General features: G+C 37.7%; 1 protein-coding gene across 1 annotated transcript; it reads left to right on the top strand.

The window, feature by feature from the left end:
* Positions 1-423: 423 nt before the first annotated feature.
* On the top strand, positions 424-24,433 carry LOC114494688 (protein FAM171B; the record flags this gene model as incomplete). The annotated part of the gene is made up of 6 exons (XM_028509981.2): positions 424-544; positions 4,251-4,409; positions 8,437-8,607; positions 14,776-14,892; positions 19,228-19,351; positions 19,583-24,433. Coding segments are annotated over 6 exons (2,034 nt in total), but the record flags the coding sequence as incomplete, so codon positions are not given.
* Between the last annotated feature and the right edge of the window lie 850 nt (positions 24,434-25,283).

Genomic DNA, 25,283 nt, shown 5'->3' with positions numbered 1-25,283 from the left:
GAGCGTGAACATTTACATGGGACCTTAAAAAAGAAGCGTGGATGTAAGTCTCTATTTTAGAGAACCTTGAATCATGGAGCCAGAAAAATGTTTTTAGAAATTATAAGAGGAAAGTAAGTAACAATGATATAGGGAAAATAGCAGAAAGTTGTTCAAGTATTTAACTTAACCATAAGTCTGGGGATAGTCAGAGAGTGTTATTAGTCATCTTGGCAAACTACTGTATGAAATAGAAAAGATGAGTAAAATAAAATAGAGGTGTCCAATCTTTTCTTAGCATTTGTTTGTGATCCTTTTTTTCCTGTCATATTTTCCATTCATCCTTCCTTTTTTTTTCTGTTGCACAGTTTGTTTTTTCCCCACTTTTTAAGGGCCTGTTGGAACAGAACTGTATTTGTCTGTCCCACCTCCCATGTTTAATAAACTCTTTTAATTGTGCTATATTTCACAGTATATTCATCAATTACACTTTCACTGTTCCCGCAAAGCCAAGCGAATATATGGCTATTTGAAGACACTGTTTTAATTACTGGAAAATTAGCTGGTAAGTATTAACACTTTTTACTCAGCTAGTAAGTAAGTGCTTAAAGTGGTTATTACATAAATGGTACTTCTTCACCAATGAGTCAATCTTGATTATAATGTAGGAAAAATCGAAGCTGATCAAGGATAGTCAGTACTGATTATAAGTTGATCTGAACTAAATCTTGTTTCACTATTCAACTGTAGTATGATTTTTGTGTGTAGTGGGGATCATTCTCTCCTTTACTATTTTAGCCCCCAGATGAGGATATTCATTAGACTTGTAGAAATATTGGAAAGGGCTTGTGAACTTCTTTCCAAATCATATCTCTCACTGGGCTTTGGTGGTTGGTTGAATTGGTAAAGGAGCTCAGCCTTTGGGGCTTTCTAATTTGCAGATCACCTTCATTCCTGTCTCTGGCATTAACCTTCCTGCTTGTGTGGAAGGACCGAGGCCAGGCAGTTAAGTATCTGCCCTGCATACATGATTTGCCCACTTGCATATCCCAAGGGGAAGGATACAGGAGGTCTTATTTGGGGTCTGGTTTAAGCTGTGTCCTCCAGTTTTGCTTTGACAACCATGAAGATGATAGTTTCATCCTTACCTCCTCACCTCCCCTAACTAGTCCTTAAGGGAAAACACAGCCTTTTTTAACTCTTACTGCATGTTATGTAAAACCTCTAGAAACGACAATTTATTTTATACTGGGGAATTAATGTTTAGGATTAAAGCCTAATAGGAACAATTGGTAAAGGCAGTAAATCCTCAAAATAGAATTTACAAGAGAGTCATGGTAAAAATATTGTTTTGGAAGTTCTCTTCATTTTCAGAAGCGACCTTATTTATTCCTAAAGCATTAAAAATACCCCCTAGTACTATTATTTGGGAAAAAAATTAAACTAGGACTTGTAGTAGAATCTCTTATTCTTGAAATGCTAAGAATAAGGCATTTGGCAAAATTTTGATCTCAGGTTTGCTGGTGCATGACAGAGTGGGTGGATGTGGAGTTGTGTTTAGAAGGATGAAACATAAGAACTACATACATGCAGAGAGAAGCTATTGGGTTGGCCAAAAAGTTCACTCAGTTTATACCATAAGATGGCTCTAGTAGTGCTTAGTTGTCTTTAACTCCATTCAAAAACAGTTTTTTTTAGATTGTATTGTGACAGCTGTCATTATTAATGTGTTTTTAAAAAATCAAAATTGAATTTTTGTGCAGCCATTTAATATTGAAGGTGAAAAAAAGAAGCAACAATTTTGCCATCTTATGCTTTATTATTTCAAGAAAGGTAGAAAAGCAACTGAATGCAAAAAATGATTTGTTCAGTGTATGGAGGAGTTATGACTAATTGAATGTGTAAAAAGTGGTTTGTGAAGTTTTGGGCTGGAGATTCTCTCTGGACAATGCTCCTTGATGGGGTAGACCAGTTGGAGTTGATAGTGATCGAATGGAGACATTAATTGAGAATAAACAATGTTATACCATGCAGGAGACAGCTGACATAGTCAAAATATCCAAATCAATAAAGTTATTGGTGAAAATGAAAAATGTTTTTTATTTTATGGAAAAAACATATGGACTTTTTGGTCAATCCAAACATTTTATGCTCTGGGGGCCTTTGTGGAATCAGGTTCTCCACAATCCCTTTTCAGTTTTTGTTTTGGTATTGTTTTGACACATTCTTCCCCCTTACTGGCCTCTTCAGCCTCATTCCAATTGCAATTTCTGCTGGAATACATGCAGTGATCAGTTGTGAGCATGTCTGTGTGCCACTCCTTTACTGCTGTACCAAGCAGTAGGGAGCTCTCATACATCTGGATTATATCGCCCATAGCCTTGGCATGTCTCTGTGAGAAACACTGAGCCCACTTGAATTCTCAGGTTAGCTCCTCTTACTGCTTTATTTCCCCTGAGAATTGACATATTGGTAGGGCCAAGTGGGAAAAGGATGGATGTTTCTGATGATGTTAACTCATTCCTTGTAAGTTACACATCCTCACTTCCAGAAACATTTGTTTTTTTCCTTCCAAGATTTTATCAGGAAGGTGTTCAGTTTGTGTATGAAAGTGTGTCAATATATTTGCAATGAAATGAGGAGAAGTTGGGAACTTCAGGAAAGTACAAAAACCTTAGAGAAATTCAACTAGACATTTCTGTTAGTGAACATGTTTTCAGTTACATTAAGTTTGGATGTTCGACGTAATTTAAGTTACACAATGTACAAGTAAGCTGTAGAATCATACCTAGTGATCAGAAGGCATCAGATTATGCCCTCAAACAGCTTAACCAAACAACAATAATATCTCATAAATGCCTGTTTGTCATTATATCCCTTAGCTATTTATTTACCAAGTGTTAATATTTTTCTAGTTTCATATAGAAGTAAACTATACATTGATTTGAGAATTATCTTACATTATTTCATTTATTACTATTGTCATGTGACACTTTAAAAAACTAATACTTTTTTATCCTACTAATTTTAACTGATTCCTTCTCTTTTTATCAGTGATCCTTAAAAGTCCAAGCAAAAAGCTCATGTGCGATACTTTAGAGTTTTAATGATTTGAGTTGACCTTTTAATTGTTAAATATGTTGATTGCAGAAATATCAATATTGCCAGAATTTTGACTCCATAAATTACATTGGAGGATAGTCAATTCAAAGTTATTAATGTGAGATAAACATTTATAAAGTGCCTGGCATTTGGAAGACTTCTTTTTTAAAATATTTATTTATTTTTAGAGAGGGAAGGGAGGGAGAAAAAAGGGAGAGAGAAACATCAATGTGTGGTTGCTGGGGGCCGTGGCCTGCACCCAGGCATGTGCCCTGGCTTGGAATCGAACCTGCGATACTTTGGTTCGCAGCCGGAGCTCAATCCACTGAGCTACGCCAGGCAGGGTGCATTTGGAGGACTTTTAATGCATGTTTAGTTATCTGATAGTAGAATCTACCCACTTAAGTAAAATGACTGAATCTCAGCAAAGCCACTTTCTGTTCAAGTTGCTGAAAACCTGATCCTAAATCAGCTTCAGCCCAAAGGTGGCACTTATTAATCGTTCAAATAATTGATAGGCATAGTGGGGTAAACCAGCTTTAGACATGGCTTGATCTGGGCTTCCGTTGAAAATATTGAGAACTACTTTCTTCATTTCTCAACTCTTCATTTTTTAAATATTGTCTCAGTCTTCAAACCAGCTCTCTCATTTTTGGTCAGAAGATGGCTTTTGCAACTTGTGGATGTATACCTGATCATATAAAGTCCAGAGAGGAAAAAGTAAGCCTTTTTCCCTCTAGAAATACAAGCAAAACTCGCATTGCATCTCATTAATTGAGGTTGTCACAGCACCCATCCCTGAACAAATCCAAGTATCCAAGGGAATATGAGATGCTTTTGATTGGTTTCATCCCATTCTGGTATGCACCATTCACTCTACTCCCATTATAGAAAGGAACTCCCACGTATGTGGTTCCCTAGCATGAAACCCCAGAAAGGGTGAAGAACTTCTGGGCAGCAGAATCAAGGATAAAGGTTCCTTGTGTTATCTAAAAATGGTAAATTCTAATTTTTTTCAGTTCCAAATTAAAATAGTAGTTATATGAGATGTTGTAATGTTTGGAAATAATTATAACTGCTCCCTTCAGAATAAAATGTCCTGGCCAGTGATACTGCGCTTAATGTGAATTTGTTTTATCTATTTGTAATGAGGGTTTTTTTTCTTTCAGATGCCAAATCTCAACCAAGTGTTCAGTTTTCAAAAGCCTTAATTCAACTGCCAGACAACCATCACATTAGCAATGTTACAGGCTATCTTACAGTTCTACAACAGTTTTTGAAAGTGGACAATTTTCTGTATACATCTGGAATTACTCTTAATAAATCAGGTATTGTTTCATTTTTATATAAGTGTGTATAAGAACTAGTACATCGATCTCTCATCAAATACTGTTAAAATTATTTAGACTGGATAGTCATTTAAGCTTTGGAGGATCCATGTCACTTTTGCAACATAAATCTAGTTGTTAAAATATTTATAAGGAATGAAAGATTATACAATAGTCTTCAGCACATACATTATTTTAAATTAATGAAAATTTAATTCACTGGATACTTTTATTTAAAGGAGTTTAATAAAGGAGTTTATTAAAAGGAGTAAATACACAATAGTAGATTATTGTGTAACTTTGCCAATTAAAAATACATTTAAAAACAGGAATTTGATTTAAAGAAATTCATACACATCTTATAATTTGACATTCTGTTCATTCTTATCAAATTGATCAGAAGTGTCAATAATTACTAACTATAAAAGTTTATAGATTGAAGTAAACAATTGTATATTTTTCATATATATTTACTGTTCCCTATATATATCTATTCCATATGTACCAGCACTAATATATTTACATAAGGCTTTCATGATCTACCAGTTAAGGGAATGATGGAATTTTACATTTCGTTTAACAATACATCTATGAATAACATCTATACTATGAATACATCTACACTGGTTCCACCATGTTTACCACTTGTTTCAACATAACCAAAACTCCACTGTTTAGAATCACCTCGGACAATCTGTAATTTTGATGATTTCAGGTATGTCAAAATTTTGGTTCATTTCAATGAGAGTATAATAAGGGCATATGGATGTGTTGGTTATGTTGAAGGTTATGTTTGGAGGTTTGTTGGCTTCTGAACCTGCTGTATCGGATGCTATTAGTGCCCTTGCCAGCTGATCCTGACTCCTCTGTAACCAGCTTGTGCCTCCTAGGGCACACACCTGTGACTGCCTGAGGGCTTTCCCTGGTCCAGGGAGCAGGCTGGGCCCTCATGTGTGGCAGGTCTCAACAAATGACAGATGAGAGTACATAAATACTCCAATTTCTTTGCCTTGATTCTTTGTTTTAAGTATATTTTATTGATTATGCTATTGCAGTTGTCCCAATTTTTTCCCCTTTGCTCCCCTCTGCCCAGTACCCCTCTTCCCTCCAGTAATGCACCCCTTTACTTCATATCCATGGGTCATGCATATACATTCTTTGGCTTCTCTACTTCTCTACTGTTCCTAACATCCCCCTGTCTATTTTGTACCTACCAATTATTTTGCCTTGATTTGGTACTGAGCCAGATTCTGTCCAGTGAGATTGAGCTGGAGTTGCCATGGAGATAACCTGCTCACTAACACATCCTATGCTGGCTCCCGGCCTTTCTTTCCTTCTTTCCTGTGTTACTCCTGTACTCCCTCAGTGGGGCACAGCTCAGGGTCTGTTTCTTGAAGAAGCCAATCAGAGACACCTGCTGAGATTTTCCAGATGTAAATTATAGGATGCTCAAATGCATTGGCAAGAATGGTATAAATGAAGCTCATGTTGCACTGGAAGGGTTTTATGGATAAGACTCATTAGATTCATGTGCTCTTCACATGAATCTTCATGTGCTCTGCCATCCAACATTCTACCACCTGCTTTTGAGATTATTCATTCATCGTTTCAATTATCCTTGAGAATGCTGACATTTTCAAAATTCTAGAGCAGTGCTGTCAAACAGGATTGTTCTTCTGTTCTGTCCAGTATGGTAGCCAGTAGGCACTTATGGCTATTGAGCTCCTGATATATAACCAGTACTAAAAACTGCACTACTCATGTCACTTACCTTTAAATTGTGACCTGCCATGGGTGGCTACTGTAGTGGATTGCACAGTTCTAGAGTTCTGTGCTTTTGAAAGTTTTTTTTTTTTTTAAATAAAAGCTTCCTTCTTTTATTGTCTTTTGGCCTCTTCCCTTGCCGTATACCATTCTTCCTTTTTTCTTTGAGTTGTCCTTATCCCAACTAGTGGGCTATCTCTCTCAGCAGCTGTAGCTGCCTTTGGTGTCTGGGTCACTGACTGCATAGAGCTGGGGGGTGGGATTAACAGCAGTCGTTGCAGAAAGCCAGCCAGCCTTTACAAAAATGATAGCTTGATGTAAGAGATTATAGTTACTTACAAATTACCTAAGACTTTGTGCTCACATTGGATTACTAAGCAGTATACTAGTCTACAAAATTTGTATGGCATTACTTTGCTTATCTTATAATTTATGTTTCATGCAGTTTGTAAGAACTAATTTTCTTATATTTAAACTGAAAATTTTCCATAAGCCGGTAATCACCTTGTCTGATATCTGATGAACACCAGATGATGTGGAATAATGAGAATTCCTTTCCATGGCCCACCTCTCTCTGCCCTCCAGCCCTTGGCTTTCTCCCTTTTTTGATCTGGGGGCTTTGCTTCTGCCTAGAAAGCTATGCCCTGAGGTGTTTGCATGGATGGCACCTTCTCATTTGGCCAGAGCTCAAACATCCTCTCTTCAGAAGTGGCCTTCCTGACCATCCAATTACACTGTCTCTTCAGATTTCCCTTAAAGCACTGATAGTATCTTCTATCAAGCATGAAGCCTAAAACTGACAATGAGTAAAGAAAGGGGAAAAAAAGGATTTTCAATAGTAATGAAAACTGTGGAAAAAATATTGCAGGCAACCTGGGAGATCATGTGCTCACTGTATCTGTGGGGCCTAGACGAGTGCTGGTCTCAGTAGGTGAGGTAAATGTTTGTTAAATGCATGAGTGAGGACTTGAGCTTTTAGGCCATAGAGTCAAAAGTTTAGCCATAAGGACCAAATAATATATAATAAGTATACTTTATTCAAGTATTTCAGTGTTAGTAAATTACTTGGAAAATCTGAAATTATTTATAGAAAATTTATAATTTTAATATTTATAACCACATTATTTAATTCATTGCAAATATTCTGGGTATATTATAACTTTGGCATTGCTAATATTTCAAAAGTAAAAGAAAGGCATTTTTGTTTGCTTTTCTGCTCTAAGTAATAGAAAAATATAGAGGTAGCTCCTGATATTGAAGAAGGTACCCTATAAGTAGTATAGTCAAATTTTTAAAACTTTAGGCAAAACAGCATAATGAATTCTCCTATTAATCTCCTTTCCCCTCGTTTTCTTTTTTTTTTAAATTAGGTACGATGTTTCTCTTTTTTAAATTTTATTTTAATCATTGTTCAAGTACAATTTTCTGTCCTTTACTCCCATCCCAGCCCACCCACTCATCTCTCCCCATCTCCCTCCCATTTCTACGCCCCCCCCCCCCAGTTTTTGTCCATGTGTCCTTTATACTTGTTCCTGTAAACCCTTCCCATTCTCCCCTGAAATTCCCTCCCTTCTCCTCTCTGGTCACTGTCAGCCTGTCCTCTTTGAAGTCTAAATAATATTGCAATATTAATTTTGAGTCTAAGTTTCTATTAATTTTTTGAAATAGTATTATTAATCAGATCTATATCAAGGCCTATTAACTTTGTCAGCTAACAATATTGCATAGTGATTTTGTCTGTCAAACATATGTGTTAAAAATTACGTTTGAATCAGAATGCTTTCTACAGAAGGTGATTTTGAGAATAGGTGTCTGTTGGTTCCGGTTCTTGAAACAGATGGCTTTAGGAACAGGAGAGGTAGATGTTCAGACTGATATTTGTATTGATGATGTGGTATGGTAGACTCTTTATTCAGCTGTACTAGTAAGATGTGGGGGTTTTTAGGTTGCTGGTTTTGTAGGTTTTTAAAAACAATGAATTAGACTCCATTGACCTTAACTCAGATGACTCTGAGAGACTTAGATCTCTGGGCTTATATGTTTAGGGACAGATGTGTCAATATTACATAAATGTATCCAATATTAGTATATGATACATTTTATATTTTAAAAATCCTTAATGAGGATTCAGCATCAATTTGATATTAAAATAGATAGCCCTGGGTGAACTAGAGGAACTAGATATTATAGACCAATATTAATTTGTTATTAATATGTACCTACAACCTGTGTTTTACATAAGATTTTAATAAACTTTTTTAAGGTTTTGAAAGTATTGAATTGACTCCTCTTGCTGCAATATGTGTGAAGATATATTCTGGAGGAAAAGAATTGAAGGTGGATGGGTCTATTCAAGTTTCTCTCCCCCTTCTACATACAAATGATATGAGTGCAGGGGATCACATACCTGCCTGGACATTTGATATGAACACAGGTATGTGAGCTACATACAAATATTCTGCATATTTTTCTTTTGAGTGTTTGCTCTTAGAAAGTGTTTCTGTCTTTTTATTTGTTCAGCTTTATTACGGTATAATTGACAAATGAAATTTCTATATTTTAATGTAAAATAAAATAATTCAATATGCCTTATCATTGAAAACATTGAAATATATCACTTATATTTGAATGTTTTATCTTTAGTAGAGCATTAGATCAGTAATGTTACAATTTTAAGTCCTTTGTCAACCACTAAAATTTGCCCCACTTTGATTACCGTAATACGACTCTGCGGAAAATTGTGTCAGTGTATTGTATTAACAAACAGCATTATTTACTGACTATCCTGTTTTTTTTTTAAATCCCCTAATATTTTGAGGAGAAACAAATTTTTAAAATGATTTCTACCCTTATGTATGTTTGTTTTGATAGGCAATATGAACTCACATCTAAAAGCATGGTTAAAACAGTTGAGAAAATAATTGTTATTAAGAGATATGAAGAGTGGTTGTCTTTCAAAAAAAATTTTAGGTACCAATTTTGGTTCCTGAATTTAGTCTCCAAAATGGCTGCTGGAATTACTTCTTCCTCCTCTGATTCCTTTGGTTTTGTTTTTGTATTTTAATGTAAATAAGGTGGGAGTCTTTAAGTTAACACTGCCAACCCCTCAGTAAAAGGAAGAGATCCGCCTACAAAGTTTCCCAGGACTTGATTTCTTTTCTTCTTTTTTTTCATTTTATTTTAATCATTGTTCAAGTATAGTTTTCTCCCTTTTACTCCCATTCCAGCCCACCCACCCAACCCTTCCCACTTCCCTCCCATTACCCCCCACCCCTAGTTTTTGTCCATGTGTCCTCCAAATTTGTTCCTGTAAACCCTACTCATTCCCCCCTGAAATTCCCTCTTCTCTCCCCTCAGGTCACTGTCAGTCTGTCCCCTATTACAGTGTCTTTGGTTATATTTTGCTTGTTTCTTTGTTTTGTTGTTTAGGTTCCTGTTAAAGGTGAGATCATATGGTATTTGTCTTTCACTGTCTGGCTTATTTCACTTAGCATGATGCTTTCCAGCTCCATCCAAGCTGTTGCAAAGGGTAGGAGCTCCTTCTTTCTTTCTGCTGCATAGAATTCCACTGTGTAAATGTACCATAGTTTTTTGATCCATTCATTTACTGATGGGCATCTTGGTTGCCTCCAGCACCTAGCTATTGTAAATTGTGCTGCTATGAACATCAGGGTGCAAAGGTTCTTTTGTATTGGTGTTTTAGTGTTCTTAGGATATAGCCCCAGCAGTGGAATTGCCGGGTCAAAAGGCAGATCCATTTTTAGTTTTCTGAGGAAGTTCCATACTGCTTTCCATGGTGGTTGCACCAGTCTGCAGTCCCACCAACAGTGCACTAGGGTCCCTTTTTCTCCACAATCTCTCCAACACTTGTTGTTTGGTGCTTTGTTTATGATGGCCATTCTGACTGGTGTGAGTGGTATCTCATTGTGGTTTTAATCTGCATCTCTCTGATACCTGGCGATACTGAACATCGTTTCATGTGTCTTTGGATTTTCTGTATGTCCTCTTTGGAGAAGTGTCTGTTGAAGTCCTTTGCCCATTTTTTAATTGGGTTATTTGTCTTTTTAGAGTGGAGTCATGTAAGTTCTTTATATATTTTGGAGATTAAACCCTTGTCTGAGGTATCATTGGCAAATATGTTTTCCCGTACAGTTGGTTCTCTTTTTATTTTCTCTCATATCTCATCAGGGAATCAAGTGGCCCTTGTGGTCAGCCAGTGAGATGCACGGATTTTCTTAGGCTTAGGTGACAAGCATGAGGAGGGAATGGAGCCCAAAACTAATTGTGTGGAGAAAGAATAGGGAGCTGTTGATCCTCAAAGGAGATTTGAAATGAGATTTCACAGTAACAAGAAAAGCAGATAGTGTGGGAGGTAAAGAGATTCTGTGGAAAGTAACCTTAGAGGGTAATGTCATCATAAACTCCTAACTGGGCAGGTCGTGGTGGGCAGTCATGCCCCAAGGCATATAACTTCATTAGTAAAAGGCTTATTTTTGCATTAAGCAAGCCCTGTCCATGGTTTATGTGCATCCAGGTTAACATATGTTTGAAATGCCCTCTTTCAGACCCCTCCTTCTAATATGTGACAACCCTTAAGAAAGCACAGAGTTCTGGCAGGATGGTTCAGTTCGGTGGAACATCGCCCCATACACCGAAAGGTTGCATGCAGGTTTGATTCCCTGTCAGGGCGCAACCTCCAGCTGGGGCACAAACAGAAAGCAACCTGTTAATGTTTCTTTTTCACATTGATGTTTCTCTCTCTAAAATGAAGAAAAACATCTCCTAGGGTAAGAATATTTTTTAAAAAGAAAAAAGCATATAATCTTAACTATCCTGTAATCCAATCCTGGGAAAGAACCAAGATGGTTCTATGGGCTGTCTTGGTTTCCCATAGCCCTGACTGTTCACGTAATTCACCAGCACTGCTTACTCATACAATGCAGCCTAGGAGTTTTTTCATCACTTATTTTACAGTGCTTCCCATAAAATTTAACATAAAAGACAAGTCTTTGGAGATGTTCCATGGGCCCTACTGGAACAATACAGTTTTTCCTACATATTTTGAGATTTTAATCCTTAAAACCCCAATATTTAATGAAAACTAAGAAGTAAGCAGTTAGCATTCTTTAGCTTGGCAGATTTATGGAGACATTTTATAACCTCCAGAAACACTTCACAGACAGCAAATTCAATTGTTAACATGGACTTACTTTTGTAAAACCCAGGCAAAATAAAGAAAGGTCAGTTTTACATAAATCAACAAACTCAAACTAGCTTTTATGTACTAAGGATTAATCTTAGATCACATGAACTTGAAAAATCATTTTGAGTTAGTTTCCATATTTCTGAGAAATCTGGAATACCCAATCCTTACAAGTTCTTGCCTTTGAATTAACTTTAGTGACATTACCCCAAGGTAGAAAGCTACTTCACATTTATAACATACCTATGAGTGTATAGACACACAAACACAGACAGAGACCTGCCAGACATGAGAAAACTCACTAGAGTTTTATAAAGGAACGGTTGGATCCAAATTTTGTTTGGGAGGCACTTGCAATTTATATCTGCCCTTGAGAAGTCAAGTTCCAAATGACCTCCCCACTCTTCAAATAAGGACAGCCAGTGGTAATACCTCAAAGAATTGGGTTGATGTCTCATAGCACCAGAGGTTGATCCACTTGTCTAAATCTTTTTTTGGTAGTGTTGAGACACCCATGGAATGTTTTCCATACACCCTGCCTAATTTTGTAGCCTGATTTTTCCAACTGTCCTCACAGAAGATTAGCTCAGAAGTATCTAAGGATCCTCATCTCAGCCACCTGCCTGCATCAATGTTAATGGGAGCCTGGCCATTGTGGGGCTTGTCAGCCTTGGAGGCACAATTTCCCATGTTCATTTTAAGATCTGCAGAGTCTGTACAAACTTCTAGAGAAAGCCAGCCTTTATGTGCACATATGCACTTCTCTAGATGGGCCAAATGTGGTGAAGATCCCTGCAGGGCTGCTTCACTCCCTAGAGGAAATTTTTCCTCAGGTAGCCTCACAGAGATTCTTAGTCATCTAAGAATACCCAAGCAGGGGCCAGCGAAAGCTCACATGACACCACCAGAACTGCCCTGCTTTCCAAGGCTTGGGTGGGCCCCTCTCTCAGGGTGAACCCATTCCAGGGAACCCTGCCCTTCTCCCCAGGGCTCTGGCAGGCTTCTCTGGGATCAGCTGTGTTACCACACTGGATGCCTCACCACGCCCATCTCCACCACTCTGGATCTGGGGGTCTGCAACAACTGTCATCACTCCATTGGCTATTTGTATTGGAGGAGCCAGTGTCCTTTCCCTTTCAGAAATAGTTTATTCTCTCATTTAACCAGCCTTGATTTTGTTCAGACAACACATTTTTCTTCTACTTTCCTTGGGTTATTTCAAACCTTCTCCACCCTGAGGATTTTCTAAGAACAGCTCAGATAAAAGCCATGGACCTGCTACTCAGAGCAAGGAGACTGATGATGTTTAGAGAGTCTCCCCCAAGTTCACTGGACTTGAAGTAGGAAGTTGGTGGGGCATAGTGGGCTCCTGCTCATACCTAGCACCGGGCCCAGGTCTGCAGGGTGGTCCTGGCTGGTGGGCTTCTTGGGAATTGGGCTGTACTGTGCCAAGCAAATGACAACATGGGAAATGTCCAAACCCATAGAAAATTTTGTGAATTCATCTGAGTCAAAATGGACTATAGTTGCCTGGAAGCGAGATCTTAGATGCTGCAGAGAAGAACAGTTTGCAGTTTCTTTTATGCATTTGGACTAATGAGAGGGTGGGAGAAAGCAAGGCAGGGATTGGAGAGGGTGGGAGAAAGCAAGGCAGGGATTGGATTACTGATTATGCTCTTTCCTGAGGATGGTTATGCTTTGGAGGCGTATTACTTTTTTTTTTTCTTTCCGTTTTAAAGGTGTGTTAAACTAGAGGAACAGAAACAATGGGCAGGGTTTTCTGAAAAACCTTTCCGTGAAGAAGTTATAGGCCTGGGGATGTGACTACCCACCTCACCTGCCCAGTTAGGAATCTATGATGTGTTACAGTGTCCCTTTTTCATCCACAGGGAAAACCTTTCTGTTCACTTTCAACAGTCCGTTCTATGCTCAGTACTCACTTCTGGTGTCTTTCTCCCACACTGGGCAGTTCTCAGAAACCAGCTGGGTATCTTACAACTCAGTTCACTATCCATCTGGAGTTTGCATCAGATCCCACAGGTTAAGGGCTTAGTCCCGCAGGACCGCCCCTCCTCCTCAGATGCCAATCACAAGCCCAGTATGTGACCTGTGCTTCTGACTGACTGGCGATAAATTGGATATTCCCATGACTCTCTCCTTCAGTTCAATACTTTGCTGGAACAGCTTACAGGAAACCAGTGTACTTACTAGATTAACAGTTTATTGTAAAAGGTTATAACTAAGGAACAGCCAGATGGAAAAGATGCGTAGGGCCAGGCATGGGAGAAGAGGTGCAGAGCTTCCATGCCTCCTCCTCCGAGTACGTCACCCTTCCAGCAGCTGGATGTGTTCACCAGTCCTGCTCTCCTTACCCTGTCGCTCAGGAATTTTTATGGAGGCTTCGTATGTAGGATTACTGGTCAAATTACAGACCATTGGTGATCCAACTCCATCTCCAGTCCCTGTTCCATCTCTGGAGGTGTGTGTGGGGTAGGCTGAAAAGTCCAACCCCTCAGATCACTTGGTTGTTTTCTTGACACCCAGCCCCCCTGTCTTAGAGACTTTTCAAATACTACCTCATCACACACTCAAGTGTTATTGAAAGCAGCTTGCTATAAACAACAAGACACTCTTTTCGCCTTTATGAGTTTTATCACTTTGGAAATTCCAAGGGTTTTAAGAGCTCTGTAGACTTAAGATATACAAATATGTATTTCTTATTATAACTCACAATATCACAGTAGTATACTATTGTAAATCATTGGATTGAGAACTATAAGACCTGGATTTTTAGCCCACTTTCCAGCAGTGTGATTTTTGAACAAACACTTTATTTGGACCTAATATGTTGAATGAGAGAGTTATTTTAAAACAAAGAATATCTGCTTTGAGGCCTGAATTGTTCCTTCTGGCAAAGGTCTTTGTCTTTACTGGACCATCCAGTGACAAAACTTTTTAATTAATTTATCACATATGCAACATTTATATACATTATATACACTGTCACTGTTTCATGAGAAGCCCAGAACAGGTGACAAATTGATGAAGTTGGATTTCACTACTCACATCCTTAAGATATATCTCAATAGGCACAATTTAAACATTATTTGGAGAGTCATGATTTCCTTAAATATGCCTACAATCTTAATTTATTTATAATGAATTTATTTCCTATAGCCATAAAATCATTCAAATTATTTTATTTCATATCTTATTATCACATGTGCTAAATTACCATGTAATATATGATGTATATATTGTCCCACTATATTGCTACAGTTTTCATAATCCTTGAAAACGTCCTCAAAATAGTCTATATGTGACTATCAGCAAACTCCTATCAGTTCTACAGAGATGTAAATAAAAATACCAAGCCGTTATATTTATCTTTCTTTTTAGGTACTTGGATAAATCATGGCCGGGGAATGGTCAAGGAATATAATAATCATTTAATCTGGACATACAACGCACCACATTTGGGCTACTGGATAGCAGCTCCTCTTCCAGGAACTAGAGGTTTGTAAAAATGAAACAAGAAGTTAAAACAACAACAACCCAAGTAGTCATACTGGAATTGAGGGCAACACATCTCGATGATAAGCACTGCCACTTACCTGCTGTATGACACTGGAAAAAGCTTCCAGTCTCTTGATCTCAGTTTCAGGATTAGGCCCCATGAACTCTAAGGTCTCTTACAGATACAGTATCTGGTAAAGTATGAAGTTGGTTCAAATCAAGTATTTTCTTAGTTTACTTAAAAAAAATTCTTCCCCGATCAGTTAGAGCTTTTGGATACAAGGAGCAGGAACAGATTTTGGATAATTAAAATAATGTTAGGATGTGGGGAGTTCACAGGATGCTAGGAAGGCTGTGGTAGCAGATTCTAAATGTCAGGCAGAAATCCCAGGGGGCCCTTAACAAGCCTTCTGCTGCCTGACACCTGACTCCACCCCTTTGCAGTCCCTTCCTCACAGTGTTCCTGACCATTCTTGGGATGCAGAATTTGCTTGTCCTACACTTGGATTTGTGAGCACGCCCCCTGATGGAGGAAGGGCTGCTGAATAATAGGGTCCCTGACTGTTCCCAAAACCAGAAAAGTGATAGCCCAAATGAAGACTGGCCTGGCATGAACAGAGGTGGACACAGCCCAAGAATTGTCCACTAGGGATGATCTGTTCATTTTTCTAGATTTCACATTTGTCCTTAAGGAAATTCTACATTTATCTGAGTTATGTAACTCTCTCAAAATACTCAAACATTGCATATTTTATCCATGAAGTTTTCTATTAAAAAATCCTCTAATCTGCTGTGTTCTAGTCTGGTTGCATCATGGGCCTTTGGGGTGCTCACAGGGATAAAGTGAGTTGCTTCTTGGCCTTCCCTGTTGCCAACTTTGCTAAGTCAACTTTCCAGCCTTCTTATTACTCTTGTCCCTTACCTCATTGTCCTTTAACTTGTAGGTTTGTAATCTACAAAAGCCAACAAAGCAAAACTTTCAGTGCTGGTTCAGTGAAGTTTTGGTAGAGTATGGAAGTTGAATGCTTGTGTCATCTCCAATCATGTGTCAGAGAATTAATTCTTTTGGTAGAGTGTTTTGGCTCCCAGCTGAGAGGCAGCTGCGACCTGGCTGTTTTGTCAGGAATAGTCCCAAGTGCCCATGCCGATCCAGGATGTGGAGGATGTTTGCATACATTTCTCTGCAGCATCCTCTCATCTAACTTACTACGGCTGTCTATTAATTGAAGACTCTGTTTTCCTGAAAAATTTTGTAAAAAGTTGTTTTTAATTTTCATTTTTTGTTGACAACCTTTGAATTTTAAACTGTGCGACTAACAGGACTTTTTTAAATGAAGCCAAAATTTAGTATTTCAATACAAGAAATATAAGCCATTAACTATATGTGATCAGAAGGGATGTTCTCTGTTTGTTTTGAACTTAGTACTTATGAGATTATTTATTCAGAAACCAGAGGGTAGCTACTTTTATTCTTTATGATGTGAAATATCACAGTCTTGCTAGCTATCTGGCCTCATCTCATTCTAGATTTGCAACTATAATGAAATATTGATGAAAAAGCACAATTAATATATAATGTGATACTTCAACTCAACTAAATCCAAGTTATTTCATTTCTAATAAACATAGCCTAAGGAGCACTTGAGTTTTATTGAAAGTGTACCTTCCACTAAACATATTCCCAAAACAACCAATTTATATAGATGACTTTACAAATGATAAAAGCTGAATAATTTCCTAAAATAGGTTAAAGTTTTGTTTCAGCTTATATGTTGCAAAAGATTTGTGTGAATCAGAGTAGTAAAATAGAAGTGTGGGATTCCCATTTAGTTTGAATAAATACTTTCTGGTGATGCTTTTACTCTGCAAGAATATCACAATGTAAGGAACACTATACCAGAAATATGGATAATTTGATTGTAGCTCTGGCTTTTCCAGAAACTAACTGGGTGAGTCTGAAATAGGCTCTCGTCCATCCTAATATATTAGTTTTCTTGTTTCTAAATGGTAGGTGTTGGATATAATGATCCCTAATATCCCAAAACATTTTAGGATGTGAGTGTTCCTGTAAAATCAAAACTGGTCCCATGATGGGCTAGTTACTATGCTGGAGCTGCTCTAGTAGTAATTTGGTTAATATAGATATCTATTTTTTAAAATAAATCTTAAATAGAATTCTAGAATTCCTTGAAAAATATTAAGTGCAAGAAATTAGTTTTTCACAGATTGTTCTTGGCAAGTATAGGTAATTAAAGAGTTTAATAAATAAGTACTTATTGTTCTTAAATATTCATTTTCAAATGTATTTGAATTTCAAAAATATATTGTAGTTTTCTGCCTTTCTAATCCCTTCTAGGCATACATGCACACATACACACACATGCAGATCCATAATTTTTTGCTCTTGTTGTACATGTAGGATTTGGGACAAACCCAATAGTATCAGCTTCCTATTTCCACACAGGAGTTTCACTGGACTCCCATGGAGTGAAAATTGCTAGCATTGGTTTCTTGTGGAAACGAACACTCTTACAGTCTTAGGAGCAGAAGTTGAGTTTTATCCAATTATAATCAAACATTACTCCTTTGCAGCTCTGGATCCTCACTAAGAATCTACAGATAAAATTGTTATTCTTATTTCTTTTTGTTTGAAGAAGTTTCATATTATGTATTGTTGTAGTTGGTTGCCTGTTAGATATGATACTTTATTAGTCGTAACCATATATGAAAGTGTGACCAATCTGAAGTGCCTGTTCATACATAACCTTGAAGTTATACAACTGTGTAGTATAGCCAACACTTATTGTGTTCTTACTCATGCGCTAAGCACTGATCTAAGTGCTCTGTAAGTATTATTTAATCCTAAACAACCCATGTGGGTTAGGTAGGACAGATATGAACTGAGATACAAAGAAATGGAACTTGCTGAAGACCACACAGACATAAACGGTGAGGCCAGGATTTCGTTTCAGGCACTCTGGCTCCCAAGTCTGTGTACATATCCACAGTGCTGCTTCTCCAAACCCTTTTACTGGTACTTTACTTTTGTTAAATTAGATGCTGCAAAGTCTAATGATGACCCTCTCTCCCTTCCAGTGTCCTTGGTAGAGGCGAGAGTCTCGTTCTGGAGGTTTCCTCTTGGCAGAGATGACCAGAAAACCCTTATTTCACCATCCTCATCACCTTTGCATCCTGAGACCATATTACAGTCTATGTAATACTGATCAGTGGGGTGGTTATGTATAGAGCTAACAAAATGAAGCCTTAGTGATACTGAAAAGATTACCTCAAGATTAGTTGCCCAGTCTCATTGATTTTCATGCAGAATCTTAGTAACCTACACTTGTCAATTTAGTGTATTTGTCAGATTTTACTGCAGCTAAGCTTCTCACAGCAGCACTGTCTCTATTCGCTCTCTCAGAAGGGTCTTGTGGGTCCGCTGTGCCTCTGCTGGGCTTAGCTGACTAGGACCATAGCATCTTCTTATTCTATAGCCCGGGCTGAAGGAGTTGTAACCCTTAATCCTTCAAATCTCAGAATTTTTGGATTCTCTCTAGTCCTTTCATCCCTGTTTACTTTGGCACATTCTATTTTGAAATTATTTTTTAAAAACTTTTTAATTGAATACGGCTAGTAACAGTCCAGACTCACTACTGATATTTTATCACAAAACCTCTTTGCACAAAGCTCAAATTAATTGGAAATATTTTCTCCCAGTTTATGCCACCATATATTTTGCTGCTACAGAACTTGGGTTACCATTTTTACTGCCTACTGAAACCATTTCCTCCCTGCTCACCATGGGGCCTGAAGCCAGGGTCACGTATTTTAAGGATTTGTTATAGCAGCATTTCAGCATCTTGGCACCAATGTCTGTAATAGCCATTGCTGCCATCATAAAGAAATTTGCAATCTCAATGGCTAACAATGGCAGACACATATTTGTTGGTTGTGTTTCAAGAGTGTTGCCCTTGGCTTTGTTCAGTTCAACATTTGTTCTCATTTGGGAACCTAGATTGAAGGAATGCCAACTCTCCAGAATGCACTGTTCAAATATTAAGAGGACCTTCTACAATCCTCTAGGAGGGATGGGCCATATCATGCAAACTCATTTAAGGTGTTCAAATATCACCAGGCAGAGCAAGTCAGCTGATTAAGCCCAAAGGGTTGAGAAGGCGTTCTCCACCCACAGGAAGCCTGCCTTTGGAGGGGAGCAAACAGTACAAGTGTGTACACACATGCAATCTGCTTCACCCGGGATGGGGCACAGTTGGAAATTTGATGTAAAGCATATTTTCATTTTGTTTGTTTGTTTGTTTATATTGAACTATTTAGGTTCAGGTATAAATGGAGACCCAAAGGACATCACTGCCTACCACACAGTGTTTCTCACAGCCATATTAGGAGGAACAATAGTCATTGTCATTGGATTTTTTGCTGTGCTGCTTTGTTACTGCAGGTGAGAAATATGAATGCATATAAACCCAAAAAACTATCATGCCAGTATTCTCTGTGTATTACAAAGTTTTTTTGGTAGAAATCAATGGGTTACTCTTTCAAATATGTAGATTAAAATAAGAATGGTTATATTCCAACAGCATTGCTTAATGTACATATTGTAGGTTGAGTATTTAAATGAACCTTTCAGAGTTTACGTCATAAACATTGTTTGCCTTTTCCTCTACTCCAGGGATAAGTGTGGTGCTCCACAGAAACGAGAAAGAAATATCACTAAACTTGAGGTCCTCAAGAGAGACCAGACAACTTCAACAACACACATCAATCACATCAGCTCAGTCAAAGTTGCGCTGAAAGCTGAGGACAAGTCACAGTTATTCAATGCCAAAAACTCCTCTTACAGCCCGCAGAAAAGGGAACCATCAAAGGCAGAAGCAGAAGAAAGAGTTTCTATGGTAAAAACTCGGGATAATTTTAAAATCTACAGTGAAGATGTTTCATTTCTGTCGGCCAGTCAAAATAATTACTCAAGAAACCCAACACAGTCTTTGGAGTCCAGCGTAGGGTCCAAGCAGCCTAAACATATGAGCAACAATCTATCTTCCCTAGGTGAGGCTCAAGAAGAAGAGAGGTATCTCACAGGCAGTGAAGAGGTGTACGGGCGTTCCCACATTCCTGAACAGCTGATGCATATCTACAGCCAGCCTATTGCCATCCTTCAGACATCTGACCTTTTCTCCACTCCAGAGCAGTTACATGCTGCCAAGTCAGCCACTTTGCCAAGAAAGGGTCAGTTAGTCTATGGCCCGTTGATGGAACCGGTTAATAGAGAGAACTTTACACAGACCTTGCCCAAAATGCCAGCACATTCTCATACACAGCCTCCAGATGCCAGGGAAGAGAATGTCCCCCTTGAAGGCCAACAGAGCTTGCCATCCCAAACTTCAGACTGGAGCCGGTATTCAAACAGCTTATTAGAATCTGTTTCTGTTCCCGGAACACTAAACGAAGCTGTTGTAATGACTCCCTTTTCATCAGAGCTCCAAGGAATTTCAGAACAGACCCTCCTGGAGCTGTCCAAAGGAAAGCCCTCCCCTCACCCCAGAGCCTGGTTCGTGTCTCTTGATGGAAAGCCAGTCGCACAAGTGAGGCATTCCTTCATAGACCTGAAAAAGGGCAAGAGAACCCAGAGCAATGACACCAGTCTGGACTCCGGGGTGGACATGAATGAGCATCACTCAAGTAGAAAACTCGAGAGGGAGAAAACGTTCATCAAAAGCATGCATCAGCCTAAGATTCTTTACTTAGAAGATTTAGACCTGAGCAGTAGTGAGAGCGGAACCACGGTCTGCTCGCCCGAGGACCCCGCTTTGAGGCACATTCTGGATGGAGGGAGTGGAGCTATCATGGAGCACCCTAGGGAAGAGTCCCCAGGAAGGAGAAGCACTGGTGAAGATTTTGAAGCCAATACGTCCCCCACTAAAAAAAGGGGCCGACCACCACTAGCCAAAAGAGATAGCAAAACTAATATCTGGAAGAAGCGAGAGGAACGCCCACTGATTCCCATAAATTAACAGCAAGGATGGTTGTGTCTCTGCTCCCTTGCACTGTTCATTCTTGCTGCTTGTTGTAAATTGCAGTATGAACTTCTTCAGAAGGTGAGACTGAGTGATCTAATGGTCCCTGGACATGTCTCAAGCAGAGTAAATAGTAAAATGGTAATTCAGTAATGAGAGAGAAAGATACTAAGGAATGCTTTTTCTGACGTACTCTTTTCATTTGTTTTTGGGTGCTGAATTTGAAGTATCCAGGAGTTCAAAATGTCAAATAGCTTCAAGATGCTAGTCATCTGAAAATGTTGCTCAGTCAGCCGACTCAGCCCTGACTCTTAAGAATAACATTGTGTAATGCACACTCTCCTAAAGTTTCTTCCATTTAAAACCGTAGCCTCTGCTTTGATGAGTACCACCCTGTGAAACATTTAGAAATGAAACTGTATTCTTCAGGCATCATATTCTTGTGATAGTACTAATATGTTCTCCACTGCCTATTCTTGAAAATAACTTGATAAATGTTCTGGATTGATGTAATTCTAGAGTTTAAAAACCAAACAACTTTTTTTTTCTTGCTATGAACAGCATGCATAGTGTACCAGCCCCAAAGTAAATCCCCTATTCATATAAGATGGGCAAGAAGCTACTTGGTTGTTAGAGAGGGAGAATCCAGAAATTTTGTTGTTTTTGGATATAACTTCATAGAATAAATGGTAAGGTGATAATTTATGATTTGGAAATCTGAGAAATGAATACTCTGATATTAAATTTTTACTTAAAATTTTCTCTTTCCCTTCCTCAAAAGTAAAGTGAGCTTAGCTGTCAAGGAAAACTTTACACTGATCTGGGCCGTGACTGGTGTGGCTTAGTGTGTTGGGCATTGTCCTGCAGGACTGAAAGAAAGGTCACTGGTTTGATTCCCCATCAGGCACATGCCTGGGTTGCAGGCCAGGTCCTTGATTGAGGGTGTGTGAGAGGCAAGTAATCGATGTTTCTCTGTCTCTTTCTCCCTCTCTTCCTCTCTCTCTAAGAATAAATAAATAAAATCTAAAAAAAAAAAACCCAAACCAAAAAACTTTACACCATGTAATCTGGAAAATAAAACAATAGAAACACTGGTCTTTAGTTTAACATTCACTGATACATGTAAACTAAAATTATTTTTAAGACATGTCTTCTATTTTTAAAAAAATTCTGACATTGAAATGCTATTAAACTTGATTTAAAACCAGGTAGTTGCTTATGAACATTAAAAAATAATATCTGGAGCTAAAGGAAATACACATTTCAGTCTTTTCTTAAATATTGAGCTAAGGAAGAAATGCCATTTCCCTGAGACTCAAATATACCTTTAGGATATTAGGTACCTATATAGATTTTTTTCTGTTAACACTCATAAAAGATGTTTGAGAAAAACAGTTTCAATTTTATGGGAAAAGTAAAAGTTTTTTCTTAAATTACTTACAGCCTAGCAACATTCCTCCCTCCCCCCAGTTTTGGAAGTAATATATCCCTATTTTCATCATAGCAAATAATTCAGTGTGAACACATTCAACAGCTGCTTTTAATTATAAGTGTCTTCAACTCTGAATTATTATTCATATGTCCTAAAAATAAATCTCTTTGTTAATTAAAATCAATTCACCCCATTTTTCTTAAAACCCATGAAGGCACATGTCTGAAGCAGATTCCCCTTCCCCTTGGGGGGGAATGGAATAAAACTGCTTTATTTCTCATCCCCTACTAATCAACATGAGAGCAACATAAAGACCCCAAGGCACGTAAGTTGAAAGAACCAAAATTAGCCACATTAGCTTTAGTCAAGTTATAAAGTGATGTACAATGAAAGACTACGGTCTTTTTCTCCAGGTAATAGACTTCAGCCAATGTTTTTCCTGTAACCACTTCTGAAGCATCTAATGTGTCAGATGATACTGCTACCTTTCTGTATTAACTCGAAGCACTTAAAGACCAAGGTGAAAAAAGTTTGTTTTGTTTTACCCCAATCCATAGAAGATATAGAAGTTTTAGTAATAACTTGGTTTACATTAATTTTTGTGGGGCATAGTGATAAGGCTCAAAATTAGAGGAAGCTTCTTAATTGGTCTTGTACAGAAAGATGCATTAAAAGCAGCATAAATGAAATGTCTTGGAAAAGGTTAAGGAGTTAGTGCTCTGCTGAAGTGCCTTTGATACAGACTTGCTTTATTAGAAGGATATGATAACATCTTTCTTAAATGTACATTTTTTTGTTAGCCAAATTAAGCAGATGTGCAGTTTCTGTTAAAAATATATAGACCTGGTGTTTCACATTGGAATAATGAATTTTGCATGCAAGTAGCATTTATCTCTTTTCTTGTGTATTTAATTCCTTTTTGAATCCAGTTTATGTTGACACATGGTGAAATGTTGTGCTACTTCAATATTTTAAATGTATATTTCTCCCACCCCTCCGTAAAAATGTTTTATCTCTTGGCTTAGTAATGGAACACACAGGTTTCTGTAAGGGTATACCATTCAGGTATACCCTGAATGAATGCCACTTATTCATTCCTGTGTAAAGGAAATGAGGAGATGTATCCCCAAGGGCTTTTATAGAAGTACATTTTTTTGGTTTCAGAATAAAACCTTATTTTTTTATGCACTGCACATTCTGTTCTCAATTGGGAAGTATAGGCAATATATCTTTTCTAATGATTAAAAATGTGTAACTTCTCATTTGTGAGTAGTTCACAAATTTCCTGTTAAAAAGCTGAAGCCATCTACTTTTTCTTAACCCAAGTGATAATAAAACTACAATATTTACAACTTTCTTAATTTTTTAAATTGAAAACCAACCCAGGTTTTTTGCAAATATACACCTAGAAAATTTTGGTCACAAATTGTTAACATTTGTGGATCCTTTGTATATATTTTGCATATATCTTAAAAGCAAAATTATCCCTCAATTAACTGATGGATTCATTTACTAAAGCACAGCTATATGTATTTTTGAATACATATTAAGATCCTGAGACTTTATAAAATCAGTTTTTATGACATTTGGGCAGTAGTATAGGGATCGCCCCTTTTAAAACACACAGTGAAGGTGACACATGTGGAGGAAGAAAAGCACTTCCTTGCTTTGGTAGTCGTTTTCAGGCCACTTCCTCTGTATCTGAGCCCTCTGGTATCGGCACATAGTGTAGAGCTTTAGGTATCTGTGGGTCAAAGAATATCCCTCAAAACCTCCCAGAAAGGTGAAGCTCAAACTTACATAGTCTTTTGTAGGGAATGAGTTACTTCCCATGTACTGGCTTGGTAAAGAATTTGACTGTGTTAATTTTTATCTCAGATGTAGAGTTGACATTTTGCCCTCTGTTTCCAAGTGTTTCTATCTTTTGTATTCTTTCCTCAGAGGAATCTCACATTTCAGTGTATATTTATTGCCATTACTACTATATTTACTGCTGGAAACTGTAACAATTTGAAGATTTGTAAAATGTTAAACATAGTTCATTAAAGATAATAAAAATAAATCTAAAAATGTACTGGTGCATTATTTGCTTTTGGTAAACTACAAACTATTCCTTTCTAAATTGTCATTTAATCTAATAAATATTCAATCATTACTTCATTTATTATATTCCCTATAGTAAAATAAACATATTTGAATACCCTTTATTTATATAGTTGAACTTGATTTCTCTTTGCATGTCATGTTTTCCAAAGTTCACATTTTTACTGTTAAAGCTAAGCAATTTTCCTGTAATGAGAAGACTTCTTAAGATAGTGTGACAGAATGTAAAATAAATTGCATTTCCCAAAATACCTATGCGAGCATACAATACATTATCTCCTTCCCACCTTTAAAAATATTCTTTGGGCTTTAAACCTAAGAGTAAATGGTAACAAAGGCTATTTCCACTTAGGTCTCCTTCAAGAGCCCTTTTGCTTAAGTTCAGACAATTTGCATTTGGGGCTTTAAAATATCTCTAGAATTGTTATCCTGGGTGCCATGTTTTAAGACATTTTGCATAGCTTATATAAATTAATATGGTACTAGAAATGCCATATTATTTTGATCAGTTCTAATGGGATTTGTGCTCTGAATCCACTTACAAATACAATGGAGATTATGACACCCTTCTCCGCCTTGCCTCGACAACTCCAAACACTGGCATTAAAGTAGATGCTTCCATTGGGATCCCTGCCAAACAAGCCAGGCTCTGGCCGCCTTTGTTCCAGGGGCTGTTCTCCATCTAGGAGAGTCGGGAGTCTTAACAGAAATGGTGCAGCCTCTGGAAGAGTCATGCATGAAACTGGTTGTAATAAAAACATTTCATAAGTCATAATCAGAAACTTAACCTATAGGGATCGCGCCTTTTCCAAACATGATTT

The sequence above is a fragment of the Phyllostomus discolor genome, chromosome 4 (assembly GCF_004126475.2).
Source record: "Phyllostomus discolor isolate MPI-MPIP mPhyDis1 chromosome 4, mPhyDis1.pri.v3, whole genome shotgun sequence".
Lineage (NCBI taxonomy): Eukaryota > Metazoa > Chordata > Mammalia > Chiroptera > Phyllostomidae > Phyllostomus > Phyllostomus discolor.
Note: the sequence above shows the minus strand (reverse complement) of the source record. Positions and strands in the feature narration are given on the sequence as shown.